Here is a 14,698-nt window from a genome sequence, read left to right on the forward strand (position 1 = left end):
AGTACACGCTCCTTTGATTAATTACCAGTGATAGCACCGACTGACAAAAAGGCAACCCATGTGCAGGTGCTCTGTGGCAGCACTCACCTGGAGAGCTGCCTCCCAAGGCAGCACACTGCCACGTTATTTAAATATTTCCTATGGGTTACAAACAATTGTTTTTACAACCATCTGAATTCCTTAGAAACTGACAACGGCATCACAGAGGTTTCAACCCATAGTCCTTGAGCCCCACCTCATTTGTTATCAAGCTAAAAGCAGCAGCTGCCTAAACAAGGATTTCTCCTTATGCCCTCGCTTTTCTGCCTTCCTCTGGCAGTGCATAGCTCAAGGGCTGCTATAACAACACAACAAAAGATGCCACTCCGGTCTGCTGCAGAGATTTTTATCAGCAGCGCATTGATCTCATTATCTGTGTTTTGCTATGCAGTCTCAAAAGCAGTTCATATTAAATAAAGCTACTGAGCACCGAATTACAAGTTTCTATTCACATCCTGATTTCTTAGATATCAGCAAGGTGGCATTACCATCTGTAACAGTCTGCGGCCTTTTGCTATTCAGCATCTTCAACCAAAACCATTTCACATGTGTTGTAGAGATTGTAATCTGGCAATATTCATGGAGCTACAATGCAAAGCTTTTTTCTTTCCAACCTAAAATCAGAGGCCAGCAGCATTCACCTCCCTTTTCCCTGCTGCTGTGAACTCCTTTTCACTCCTTCTCATTAACCATTGTTGTGTTTGTACTATTTTGTATTTGCACACCTTTCCAGAACATCACCCGTTCTGCATCGAGCACACACACAGCACTGCTCTCAGCACCTTTATTGCACCCGGCCTGCAGGCTCAGCAGCTCTGACCTTAGGGAAGCACTCCACTCCAACTCTTCATTCTTCATCTTTGTTCAGTTTTGGTTGATTTTTATGTGAGTCCCATAGTCAACAGTTATATTACAAACCCTGTGAGCGTTTATCCTCCACGTGCTAATAGGATATATTTGGAAGTTGAGGAAAAAGCCTGTAACTACAAGCTGCAAATAGTCCCCCTGAGCTCCTGGGGATGGAGGCGCCCGCTGGCTCATGACCACACTGCCTGCACGGCAAACTCCAGACCAGGTATCTCTACACAAAGCAACATGGAAGTCAACTTCTGGCACCTGGGAAGCTTCCAGAACATCTCCCATCTGGCGTCCTAGATGCTGAGTTATTTCTTACGGCACAGTAGTGAATACGAACATCAAGAATTACCCAAAAGCAACGTACGTGTTTGGAACAGCACCGACCCCCAAGGCGGCGCCCAGCCGCTCACTGCGCGCCTTCCCACAGCTGTGGAGGGGCCGCTCGGAGCGCGGGGCCGCGCGCTGCCACAGGGCTGAGGAGCGGGGCGGGGGTCTGCGGCTGAAGGACCGCCACAGGGCTCGTCACTCTGTCGGTGCTCATCTCATTGCTGAGCGACCCTCGGAAGCAAAGCACTGCGTACGAAACGCGTTGCTAAAGATTGGATTTGCTCTACTTTTGCGTAGCGGCGCGAGCGACGGGAAGAGCTCGAGCTCTCGCTTCGATCCCAGCTCCCCTCACAGAGCAACGGCCGCGGGATGCCGCGCCGCCCGCTGCGAGGCCGAGCTTTTTGCCGCAGCTCTCCACCAGACCGCGTGCAACTAAAAGGTCAGCTGCTTTAAATCCCTCCCTTACTTTCCGCTGCCCCGGGCGTCGCGCACGGCTGCCTCCTCAATGTGCGCCTCACCGCCCCTCGCGCCCACCGAAGGTGGCGGCCGCGCGCCCTCTGGCGGACGGTGCGGGAACTGCCGGCACAGCGCACCGCGCCCCCCGCGGGGCCTCAGTCCTTACGATTCCTTGGATCGTACCCCAGCCTCCTCGGGAATGCAATTGCTTTCCTGGTTAACACCCAACGCTGTGCACTGCAGTGTTATGAAAGCACTGAATTACTTAGAAACAAAACAAAACCAAAATGCCCAGTTCAGCGAGCATGAAGGAGTTAAATGCCCATCTCCCCACACATTTTTCAAGTAGATAGCAAAGCTAATCAACTTCTGTGCTGTACCAGTCCTGCCACAGGCACGCTTGTAAGGTATAAGGCTCTATTTCAGCCTTGTTAACATGATTTTGATTCATGAGGCTTGGATCATTAAGTTGGATGATGTGTAATTTGGGCTAGTCATTGGTACTTCACTGTTGCTTTTTTCTTCTATTTAAACTGAACAGAAGAAACAGAAGCTTCTGAAAGGGTTTCTGAAATGACAGACATTCTCAGGCCAAGTCTTTACGCTTGCTTCCTAATAGAAGGAACCATCACATCTTATGCAGTACTGTAAGCAAGCAATTTGCTTGGAACGCTGTCAGAATCAAATGCACTGACACTAGCACACACTGAAATGAAGGTACCGGGGGAACATGAGTAGGTCCAAAGAGAAGACTATGGAAAAAACCAACCCCCCAAAGTAGTGCCATGTTTACAACCACAGCTGGTTATACAACTCTGAACTTGGGCAAAGCTTTCCTTGCTGGCAGCTTATAGCCTTCCATTCCCTTGAAAATGAACAAGTACTTTAACTAGATACATTCTTAACAGGAAAGCAACACAATGGAACAAAAAAAAAAAGTGTTGAGAACATTTGTTTTTCCACTTCTTGCTGGTAGGTCCTGCTGAGTGGTCGTACAGGGAATTCAGCCAACTAACCCGTTGCTGACGCTTGCACCGGTTCAACAGGTAGGAAGAGGAAAGCAGGCAAGAATGCGCGGTTGGGTGGGGACAATGCAGAAAATGGCTTACTAGCAAGAATCAGAGAAAATCATTTTTCTCCCATGCTCACCTTTCCCTTTGTTGTTGGCCCACATCAGAAGACCCACAAAACATACCTGTGTGTTGATAGCATTCGTAGTTCTGCTGTTTCGCATCTTTCCTTTTTCCACCTTTAGAAAGAAATTGTTTCTCCTAACATTATAACGTTGTTTCTTCACATATTACTTGCAACGGTGGTGCACAGCCCTGTTTTAATTCATTTTTTTGAATTCATTCATTTTATGAATTCATAATTCATTTTCGTTATAGTCTTTTTTTAAGAACCACCTCTAAATGATACAAATTCTATGCAACATCGGTTTATTTGTGTCTGAGATACTGGCATTAAGTACAGCTAGAAAACACATCCCAAACAGTTCAAAATGAGTGTCCAATATTCTTACAGCACAGTTTACAAAAAAAAGAACATGTATTTAAGTATTAAGGTTGTGTTCCATCTAAAACATGCACAACAATAGCATAACTTGGTAAAGAATTGTAGGTTGCAGATAAACAATAAAATGCCAATCTGGGCTATGGAAATTTCCCTTCACAATTACATAGGTAGGTGTACAGTGTTTTTATATGCCTTCTGGCTGTGCCTAGTTTTCCTGGTAAACGTAAAGCACCTAACACCAAACCAATGCTGGTCCTACTGATGGGTCACAAAAGTGTCGCAGTGTTTAGGAGCACTGAAAGCAACACAATGCGATTCCCACGCATCTTCTGGCTTGCAGTGGGCTGTGGCAGTTTATCCTGGGTTGTATAAATTAAGAAACTATCGGGCTCTGAGAGACAGTACACTGGCAGTTAAGGACTGCTTGTTCATCCCTCTCTCCACTGCAATTTCAGATAATATCACACAGCAGCTAATATATTTGCATGAATTCTTTTTACCCATTACAATGTTTAGATAACAGTTTACAGTAGGAAATTGGTGTTGAAGTACCATAATAGAGAAATAACTCATTCATCTCATTCAGTAACACTACTCAAGCTTCAAACTCTGAAGCTTCCTTATGAACGCAAGTGAACTTAATAACTACTATGTATTTATGGAAAACACGGTCTGATATTCCCTAATACAACTGATTAAGTAAGGCCTACTTATACTTCAATAGCACGACTCCAAACTTCAGTTTGGGATGAATCTAAAAGCATTTGGTGCTTCCTTTTTTAAAAAAAAAAAAAAAAGGCCACGCTATTTGCGTTCTTTAAGCCTTACTGATTAATAATACCATCAGTCCTAATAGAACACACGTCACCTGCAGTTTGCAATCAAGAACACAGCAGATCCCAGCCCAAACCACAGATGTGTCATTGGAACTACTTCATTAGAAAGATGGATTCTTCCGTAATTCCTTCTGACAATTTTAGTCCTGCTCTTTCTTCATTCCTCTTCCTCACCTGGCAGGCAAAGCACCGTTAGCACAAATTCAAGTGCAGTACATTGTCCTTAACCTAACAGTGGACAGATAGCGAAGGAATAACTGTTCAACATCGAAAGGCAAATCTGCTGCACAGTAATTCTTTTTAAGAGCACAGAATACGTCTACAATAAAGTGCTTATCTTAACAAGTTAAACAGGTAGTAGTTCAGATGCTTACCTAGTTTTAAAGCTTCAATCGCTTACTAAGTGGTTGAATATCTCTGTACCTTCCCTATCCCTCAAGGCACCTTCAGAACACTAGGAAAGCACTAACTGAGGAGGGTTAAGCTACAATAAAGAGTTACGGTGGTAGTAAACTGCTGATGGGGTCTGTAAATGGCACCATCCCACTGAATCTCTGGGTTTGTGCACAGAAGCAAGTTTCTGCATAAGGGGCTTCTGAACTCCATCCTTACCAATCCTAAGGGAAACAACCAGCGTTCTTCGTAACGACTGCTGTGCATTGCGTATCCTACTTTGTCCCTTGCACAGTGCATTTGCTACGTGTAAGCATCTAGATATCAACTACAACTAACGCATCCTATTACTGGCTGATAGGTGTCTACAGAGTCTTTTCTAAACAAGTGAATTTCACCTCCTCTCCTTAACCTTAAAAGGAAATGATGCTGAATACTTTTAAGACAATACTTTTGCTGTTTAAAACAGTGCTCTGGGGAAGCCATAACCTTCACGCGATAGGAGCTTTGACTTAATAGAAAGAGGTAGCTTTTCTAAGGCTTTAGTGGCAGGTAGAATGAAATCTAGTCTTAGTTCGTTTCTACAGGCTCATTTATGACTTCTTGAAGTTAGTTTAGAAAAGAAGCTGCAGGGCACATAACTGCATGTGACCTGCTATGTAAAACATGGAAATAGGACCCACTTAATCATGCTGCTAAACATTTATGGAACAACTTCAAAGTAATTCACTTCAACATCAGGTACAGCTTATAGAAACAGTCCAAGTACTTGCACAGCATGTAGACGTCTCGATATCGCCTTGATATCGTAGAAGACGGAGCTCTCCGAGCAAGAGGCATTCCATTACTTTTCCCAAAACAAGTTCATACAAACTTCATCTTGGCTTTCACATCTCTTGCAGTTGAAGAACCATGAATCAGAATGTTGCTGAAAGAGTTCTGTTTTCCTCTTCTGGCCAAGTCACTCTAGCCTAGCATTTTATCACCACCTGTTCATACGCTCCAGATCCCACTCTGAAAACGGTAGGAAGAAATTAGATCAACTTCAGTGCAAACAGAATTTAAAGTATTACAGACAAATAACGTACTGAATGAAAAACAAAACTGAGCAGCTTGTACCAAAACAGCTAAATCGGAAAGGCAGAAAACATGCCCTTGTTACCATGCCACCAAATAACTTGCAGTTTAATGCATTAGAGAGCTTTGTGTTAGATTGTAGGAAAAAAAAAAGTTCATTAATATTAGAGACAGACAGAAGTTACCGTTAGGCCTCTTTATGCTTCCTTAAACTTCATCTTTTGGATACTGCCTCCATCCACTGGCAAACATACAGAAATCATTCTCTGCACATCTATATACAGACATACACATATAAAGGTGTCCGGACCGTACGTCCAGGTGTCCGGACCGTACGTCCAGGTGTCCGGACCGTACGTCCAGGTGTCCGGACCGTACGTCCAGGTGTCCGGACCGTACGTCCAGGTGTCCGGACCGTACGTCCAGGTGTCCGGACCGTACGTCCAGGTGTCCGGACCGTACGTCCAGGTGTCCGGACCGTACGTCCAGGTGTCCGGACCGTACGTCCAGGTGTCCGGACCGTACGTCCAGGTGTCCGGACCGTACGTCCAGGTGTCCGGACCGTACGTCCAGGTGTCCGGACCGTACGTCCAGGTGTCCGGACCGTACGTCCAGGTGTCCGGACCGTACGTCCAGGTGTCCGGACCGTACGTCCAGGTGTCCGGACCGTACGTCCAGGTGTCCGGACCGTACGTCCAGGTGTCCGGACCGTACGTCCAGGTGTCCGGACCGTACGTCCAGGTGTCCGGACCGTACGTCCAGGTGTCCGGACCGTACGTCCAGGTGTCCGGACCGTACGTCCAGGTGTCCGGACCGTACGTCCAGGTGTCCGGACCGTACGTCCAGGTGTCCGGACCGTACGTCCAGGTGTCCGGACCGTACGTCCAGGTGTCCGGACCGTACGTCCAGGTGTCCGGACCGTACGTCCAGGTGTCCGGACCGTACGTCCAGGTGTCCGGACCGTACGTCCAGGTGTCCGGACCGTACGTCCAGGTGTCCGGACCGTACGTCCAGGTGTCCGGACCGTACGTCCAGGTGTCCGGACCGTACGTCCAGGTGTCCGGACCGTACGTCCAGGTGTCCGGACCGTACGTCCAGGTGTCCGGACCGTACGTCCAGGTGTCCGGACCGTACGTCCAGGTGTCCGGACCGTACGTCCAGGTGTCCGGACCGTACGTCCAGGTGTCCGGACCGTACGTCCAGGTGTCCGGACCGTACGTCCAGGTGTCCGGACCGTACGTCCAGGTGTCCGGACCGTACGTCCAGGTGTCCGGACCGTACGTCCAGGTGTCCGGACCGTACGTCCAGGTGTCCGGACCGTACGTCCAGGTGTCCGGACCGTACGTCCAGGTGTCCGGACCGTACGTCCAGGTGTCCGGACCGTACGTCCAGGTGTCCGGACCGTACGTCCAGGTGTCCGGACCGTACGTCCAGGTGTCCGGACCGTACGTCCAGGTGTCCGGACCGTACGTCCAGGTGTCCGGACCGTACGTCCAGGTGTCCGGACCGTACGTCCAGGTGTCCGGACCGTACGTCCAGGTGTCCGGACCGTACGTCCAGGTGTCCGGACCGTACGTCCAGGTGTCCGGACCGTACGTCCAGGTGTCCGGACCGTACGTCCAGGTGTCCGGACCGTACGTCCAGGTGTCCGGACCGTACGTCCAGGTGTCCGGACCGTACGTCCAGGTGTCCGGACCGTACGTCCAGGTGTCCGGACCGTACGTCCAGGTGTCCGGACCGTACGTCCAGGTGTCCGGACCGTACGTCCAGGTGTCCGGACCGTACGTCCAGGTGTCCGGACCGTACGTCCAGGTGTCCGGACCGTACGTCCAGGTGTCCGGACCGTACGTCCAGGTGTCCGGACCGTACGTCCAGGTGTCCGGACCGTACGTCCAGGTGTCCGGACCGTACGTCCAGGTGTCCGGACCGTACGTCCAGGTGTCCGGACCGTACGTCCAGGTGTCCGGACCGTACGTCCAGGGCTGCAGAATCATTATTTGAGAGCACCTTGTTGCTTGTTTTTAAGGCTTTCTCGTCTGAGAAGACGCTAATACAAATGTATACACCAGCATCTTTGAAGAGTCTTAAGAAAATATACTCTCTCTGGTTCTAAGACAACTATGTGAAAAATATGCCAAACGGATTATCAAAAGACAGAGTTTAGGGCTACAAAAAGCTTCAAGTCAGAAAGGCTGTTGAAATACGAATAGTTTACCTTGTGGAAACAGAAGGAGCTGTGAGCAAAACTGAAGGAAACAAAATTAGGCTTGCTACTGGGAAGACCAGTGTTTGATACTGTAAAGGTGGATGCATAGAACACTGAAAAGACTCCAGTTTCAGAGAGTATTCTAGTCCATCCCTAGAGCCAAGATTACTAACTGGTGCCTGTCTCCTGTGTGTATACCTAAACATGGCTCATAATCTGAAAACTAAGACTTCGGGACCTTCCGAAGTTATGCTTTCACTAGGCATATCAGTTGGATTTTACAAGAAACCTTTGTCTTCTGATTTAAAACCTGACAAGCAACATTTTTTTATGCCTTTGAGCTATACAGAAGAGAAAGATGAAACCATCAGTAATACGTACACAGAATGAATACCATATACAATGCATTTCCGCTTAGCATGACCCACAGATTAGTCACTGAGACTGCATACCTGTTAGGTAGATGATGGCTTCCAAATGAAGTGCTTCCACCAGGACCCACAAATAACCTTAAGCCCTCTTCTAGAAAGCATGAATATAAACATACATTAGCTTCCATTCTCAAGGATATAGGTTGGAGGAACTAACCTCCCTAGCAATCTGTACCAGCTCCTATCTTTCTAGGATTAAGAAGTCATTGTCTGGGAAAGTTACTCAAATTACACAACTCGGGCTGCACTGGAAAGAGTCTCGCCAGTTTCCGGCTGACAGGATCAAGCTGATGATGCAGTGACCTATATGCGCAACCAGGACTACGAAAGGAGTGGCCTTCAGGCCTGTAACGAGCATGAACTTGTCTAAAGCGTCCTTATTTATCTCCGTACCTTCCGCACTTGAGTCTAAACTGAAGTCTTGACTCTGCAGTATTTTTTCAACTACGTCGTCAGCATCCACTCTGGTAGCATCAACCCTCTTCAGCTGCGACTCCACAGAGTCTTGCTTTACAGGATACCTGCAAAAATAATTACATTCAGGGATCTCACGCGTCACGTAATAAATTATGCCTTGGTTCTGCTAGAGGAGGCTTTCAAACTGAGCATACCTGCACAGTTTTTCTGACGATGCCTCTTTAATAGATGTATCCGCATCGGTTCCTTTTGTCTCAGTCTCTTCACAGGGTTCTAGAATACTCCCAATTCCTGTTGAGGCACTACCTACCGAGGCGTTTCTCCTGTGGCAGAGTTCAGACAGGCTGGCTGATCTGGAGTGACACGTGCTGTATCCTGCCGGGAAAGCACAGCAGAGCTAGGCGAGGTACGTTGTTAGCTGCCATAATCATCCATTATCTTTTACTATCCGGAAAGCAGAACTTGCGTTTCGCCCCCCTGCAAAGACATTTCCAAAGTCTTGCCAACACTCGCATACACCAACTAGCAATTCACTTCACTATTTCATGCTATTCTCTTTCTGTTTTCATTAGCTCCCATCTCCTAACAATTTTGGAGATTACTTCCCCTTAATCTTTTGCAATTTAGCCCGTCTCCATCGATCAACTACATGAAGAATTAGTTACCAGCTACCTGACAGTTTTGACTGCTGACTTGCATAGCTTGATGTTCTGGAATGTCCGCACGCACCAATTTCATCAGGGACTGAGGCACTCTTTGATGAAGCATCTGCAACACATGCCAGGCAGGTAATGTTGCTGAAGGCAGCTTTATTATTACTTTGCCTATCATCTTGACTAGAGCCAAATATCAGATTTCCTAGATATATCTCAAATTTAACAATGCTTTTTTTTTTAATGAATCCCTTCAAAGATCCAACTCACGAAAGCACTCTGCCTGTTAAAGAATACAGGTTACCTTAGAAATGCATTTTGCCATTGAAAAAAATATATATATTTTATAGATATATTTACATACTATGTATATAAAGTACATATAATGGTATGTATTATATATATCTAACAAGTTTCTGCTCCCAGAAGTATTGAGTTAATAACGTTTCTTAGTTGTAGCAATTCGACATATCAATATGATGGGAACGGCATTACAACAGAGGGGTGGTGAGAGGAGGACCAGCATAACACCACCACAATACATAGGTACTATAAAACAAGGGAAAAAGATTGCTCATCCTTATCAGAAGGCTCTAGGCCCACACAAGAAAGCCTCACCAAGAAGTGTTCTCCAAAAAGAGATCTTTCCCAGTGGCAGTCAGCCCTTACATGGGGTCTAAGAGAGGTGCAGCCAGGCTCCACCCCTTAAGGTGAAGTGCGTTCACCTGTGCTCCCAGGGCTGACCAGGTCCTTTCCCCAGGTGCTCAATCAGTGCTTCAGGCTGTAACTCAGTAGTTATCATACAATAGTTTTCGATCTATCTACACTGTGGACACTTAAAGACATTACCCTGCTTCTCACAACAACATTGTGTGTGAGGTTTTTTGTGGTAAAAATTACATAAAACCACCTGTGGTTAAGACAAAACAACAGTTTTTAGCATGAAAATTAGGAAGATCCAGAAAACTACCTAGTTATTAAGTTCAGCTATTTGGCTACTGACTCAAAGCCATCAAGAAATACCCCATAACCAGGGAAACAGAAAAGCTTTGCTCAACAGAAGAGATTCAGATGGTACTATCTTACTGTGTTTTTTTTTCATACTAGGTTCTTTGTTTCTATTTTTTTAATGAAGTTATCAGTACACATTCATTGTTCCAAAATAAACCTGAATTATTCCACTCTTGGATTACAGAGAGCAACATTGATTGCCTATATTTGTTTGATTTAACATGAGTCTGAATTCAGTTGGTAACAGCAGTTTGAACAAACACTAATTTCTACTCAAGTAAAATTGTTTTTGTGCAGAACTTTTAAGCAAGCCCTAACTTCAGATTTGGGAGATTGTTTTGATCCAGGTTTTCCACATGTAAATGAAATATGAGAACCTCCAGAATATGACTGATGTATCCAGTATGAAGCTACCAAATTTCTCCAAATCGTTTTCCTTTCCATTAAGCTGTTTTTTCTTTTCATGTTATTTAATACTAATTAGATGAGATTTTTTTTTTTGTTAGAGCACAGAAGAGGCCAAGCAGGTTGTCTCAGAACATGGGTTATATAGCTTTGCACTCTGTTTCTGTCAGCAGCAAATAGCAGGAGTTGAAATAACAGGAGCACAACATTATGAGCTTCATGTATTTTATACCTTAGAGCTCACAGAAGTATTTCATTCAAGACTACTTCTTAAATCTTTCAGGAGCTTAGTTTTATTATTCACAACATGCAGTAGGAAGGAGTTCCAACAATGTGCAGCCAAGCTGTGGAAGAAACATGTCCTTCTCTTTTGATTCCTTCCCTGCTAGTTTTAGTGTGGTAATCAAGTAAACAATGACATGAAAAGAAATAAGAAAATAGAGATAAAATAGGACTTAAGGAGTTTAATTTATTGAGACTGAATGGATTTAACCAACCTCTCCCTCAATTATCACATGACAAGTCACGTATAACTGTAAAACTGATATAGACATAGTTGCCATTTCCTGTCATACATAATTAGAAATCTTTGCTAACTAAAAAAGAATCTTCAAGTGCTTTGTCTTGAATTAAGTCTTAACACACTTAATTCTATTTAAGGCTTATTAGACTTGCAAGCAAAACCTCTAATAGCACATTCTTCTAACGAGCATTCGTCAGAAGAATTTTCATACAGGGATGCTGTATGAACAGCTTCAGTTAAGCACCTCTTGAGTTTCTTTTATCGTCATTGTATGTGTACAGGCTAGCGTCTTGGCTTGAAAATGTACCAAGCATTTCACAGCTGGGAGAACTGCAATACTTACACTGCTGTTTTTATTGATAACCATTATTCAGCTACCATCACCATTTTGTTTTCATTTAAGTGCTGTCAGACTGAAGATAACCATACACGCAAATCAGAAGAGTTAATTTCTTAAGTGAACTGAGCCACCTCAGCTTGACTGAAACATGATCCAACACTGATTATTCCAAGCTTACGTTTTAAAACACGGGTCTCCAGACATGAGCTGCATGTTGATCAACACCTACATACGCAGAGAAAAACTGTAAGAAAGAGTTATGTGCAGTATATTGTCATGTCACTAAGTTGCACTTGCCAGAAATCTTAAATGTAAGGAAAACAGCATCACATACACAAACGAATGCTTATGCAAAATAGCGCATGTTTGAATACCGACTATGAATAAACAAAGCAGCATTTGAAAAAACAGTTAAAGCAGTTGTAGAGAGCCATTTCATGCTGCCGCCACACCAAATTCCTTCTTTGTAGGCGCTGACATACAATGTTAGGAATCTTTTGCAAAGCTTTATGAAGGTAACCTTTCCTAGCAAATAATATACTACACAGTAAAAAAGGAGTCATCCTGGCAGTCTCTAAGACAGCTCTGCTAACAAAGCTGTGTTACTCAAACAAGGGCTGCCGAGGCCATGATTTCCTTTTATCAGAACAGGAGGTGCACAACAGCACAACACTGGGCTGCACACCACAGCAGCACAGCCCCAGAGCCAAACAGAACCACACAGGAACAAAGCAGGAAGAGGGGCTGAGAGGGGACATGCAGAGGAGTAGATGCAGGGCTGAGATGGAAATCTGCCTGCAGGATCACAGCTCCTGCCACGGTGTCACTATGGAAATGATGAGTGCCATCAGATTACAGTCCAGTAAAGGCCTCACAGTGAAGCACAGATGTTAACCTTGTAACCATGCTCCTGTGTGCAGGAACAGATTAGAGTTCCAAGCTTATCTTCCTCTTTATCCCTTTCCCTTTAGGTTAGAGGAAGCACAGAAGTCCAGAGAAATTATGAACTAAAACCAGATACTCCTTATGGGACTACTGAGCAGTATTTGATGTCTAAGTTTCAGTAACTTCAAGGGGACAGCGGTGCCTAGGAGTGGTGCGGAAGCACTCCTGCTCCAGCTCCAATTCCCTGTAGGGAAACGCAACACTACACTCACAGCTCTTCCTGTGCCACACAGGAGACAATCTTCTGCCAAAGGCGGCCTGACTGGTAAAAGCCAATGAAACATTTATGAGCCAGATGTATCTGATACGCACACTGCCCCACATTCATTAGTGCAGATACTTCTGGGGCTGGGTTACAGTCAGGGGACCCATTGCTACCACCCCAAGCAGCAGAAGGCTTTGGTGTGGGCAAACAGACTTTTGGGGGAACCCCATTTTCCAACCACCCCAGCACAACCTGACTGATTTCTCCTAACATCTCGTTTGTAACAAAAGCAGCTCACTGTTATGACAGAGGAGTCACAACTTGGTATCTTTCTTCATCACGTGTTCAGAAGTTAAAATTCCATCTTTCTTCCCTAGTGAAGCCTTTACAAGATCTGCCCCACTAGGAAAAATTAAGAAGCTACACAAGCAGGAAAGGAACACTAAGGCACAGCTCTTCTCTCTGTACTGCAAGCAGCTTTGGAGCTGACATCAGAAACCTTACCAGCAATTGACCAAATGTGAATGACTGCCTCTGGTATTCAATGGACAAAGGTAACCCTTTTCATCTGTTCATTTTCAAAAGGATGGCTTCAGAGGTACAGACAGAAGTAAGACACTGATCTGTAGCATCACTGAAAAGGAGTTTATAAACAGGAGGGAGACCAACTGTTAAACTGATCGATAGTGACAGAACAAGGAATTACTGAAACTGAAAGAGGGGAGATTTAGGTTAGATATGGTCAGCACAAGAGATGAGGAATGAAGGAAAACCACTAAGCTGTAAAACTGACCAGGTTTTCTTCTCAAGAGGCCAGAAGGGATTAAACACACCTGCTGAGAGAGGAAGATGAACAGCAGCTGCTGTAACCACTTGGTCTTCCAGGTGCAAAAAAGGAGATTCAAATGATTACTTTTTTTTAACCAAGAAAAATCCCAGTATATAAAATAGAGCACAAAATGATTTTTAGGTAGGCATTCTCTAGGGACCTGGTAGCCACCATGCAGATCTCATTCTTTCCAACAGTAAATTCAAGAAGAAAATGACACTGAATGGCAACCTTGCAACATGGTCACTTTCATTTTTTTTTCCTGCACTTGAGACCATCAGCTCTCACTGAAGCATATGCTTACCTTCACAAAAGGCAAAAGTCCAAGAACAGAGAGGTAGTCCAAGGCCTCAACTCAGAAGTCAAGGTGCTAAGCACAAAGAAATACAAATCATGAGGCTCTGAAAGAAATGGGTTTTGTGCATATCAGCCACTGGTTGTACACACAAGACATCCTTCAGAACATCACTAGCATAGCGTGGGCTTCCAGCACTGCAGGGGATCTTCACAGCATTTATTCTGGTATGTGATTTGGCCTCCAGGATGCATCCCACTCAACAGGGAGAATAAACGTACTGTAATCAGACTTATCCCATATGCTCCAATACATTGATGAACGTACATTTGGTTCCACAGCAGGAAAGACACTAATGTAATTCCTACAATTAAATATAAATAGAGTATTAGACTCTATTAGTATGGGAGTGGTAGACAGGCAGTCATGAGGTGTGTCAAACACCCAGGTAGGACATAAGAAGAGCATTTGTTATGAAGTCCAAAGAGACAGAAGAGGGGGCTGGGCTTCATCCAGAGATGCTATACATTTTCAAGCTACACATACATAAAACAAATCAGTGACTGCACCAAGATGCCGTAGTAAGTGTAACATTTAGTAAGAAGTCTTCTACTTGCCCTCAATTAGTGTTTTTATGTTGTGAAGAGCAAACATAACGCTCAGTGCACATCTTGATACAGCTTGATCCCAGCATCATTCAGTAATATTTAAGTGTAGTACTCAAATGTAATCAGGTAATGTTCTACCAACTGTTTTTCACTCATTCACTGATAAAGAAGCTCTCTACATGCCAGCAGAGCCCACTGGGATTTCTACATTTTGAGAGAAGGAAAAAACTATTTTCTACTCCCAGTGATTTTCATTCAAAGTAAAAATAGCCACAGGAGTTGGTAAGAGCTGTGTATTTTATCCTTACCTTACTCAAAGCAGAGAAGAT

At 44.9% G+C, this 14,698-nt stretch overlaps 1 protein-coding gene across 1 annotated transcript; it reads right to left on the reverse strand.

Annotated features, from left to right (window-relative positions):
* Positions 1-3,102: 3,102 nt before the first annotated feature.
* Positions 3,103-12,910, reverse strand: LOC429054 (protein FAM102B-like). The gene is made up of 6 exons (XM_046898227.1): positions 12,745-12,910; positions 9,228-9,473; positions 8,750-8,930; positions 8,532-8,659; positions 8,160-8,229; positions 3,103-5,438 (listed from the first exon to the last, which is right to left on the reverse strand). Exons 1-6 carry the CDS (start codon positions 12,908-12,910, stop codon positions 5,396-5,398), a joined length of 834 nt encoding a protein of 277 aa, XP_046754183.1. The 3' UTR covers positions 3,103-5,395.
* Positions 12,911-14,698: the final 1,788 nt, after the last annotated feature.

The sequence above is a fragment of the Gallus gallus genome, chromosome 8, assembly GCF_016699485.2.
Source record: "Gallus gallus isolate bGalGal1 chromosome 8, bGalGal1.mat.broiler.GRCg7b, whole genome shotgun sequence".
Taxonomy (NCBI): Eukaryota; Metazoa; Chordata; class Aves; order Galliformes; family Phasianidae; genus Gallus; species Gallus gallus.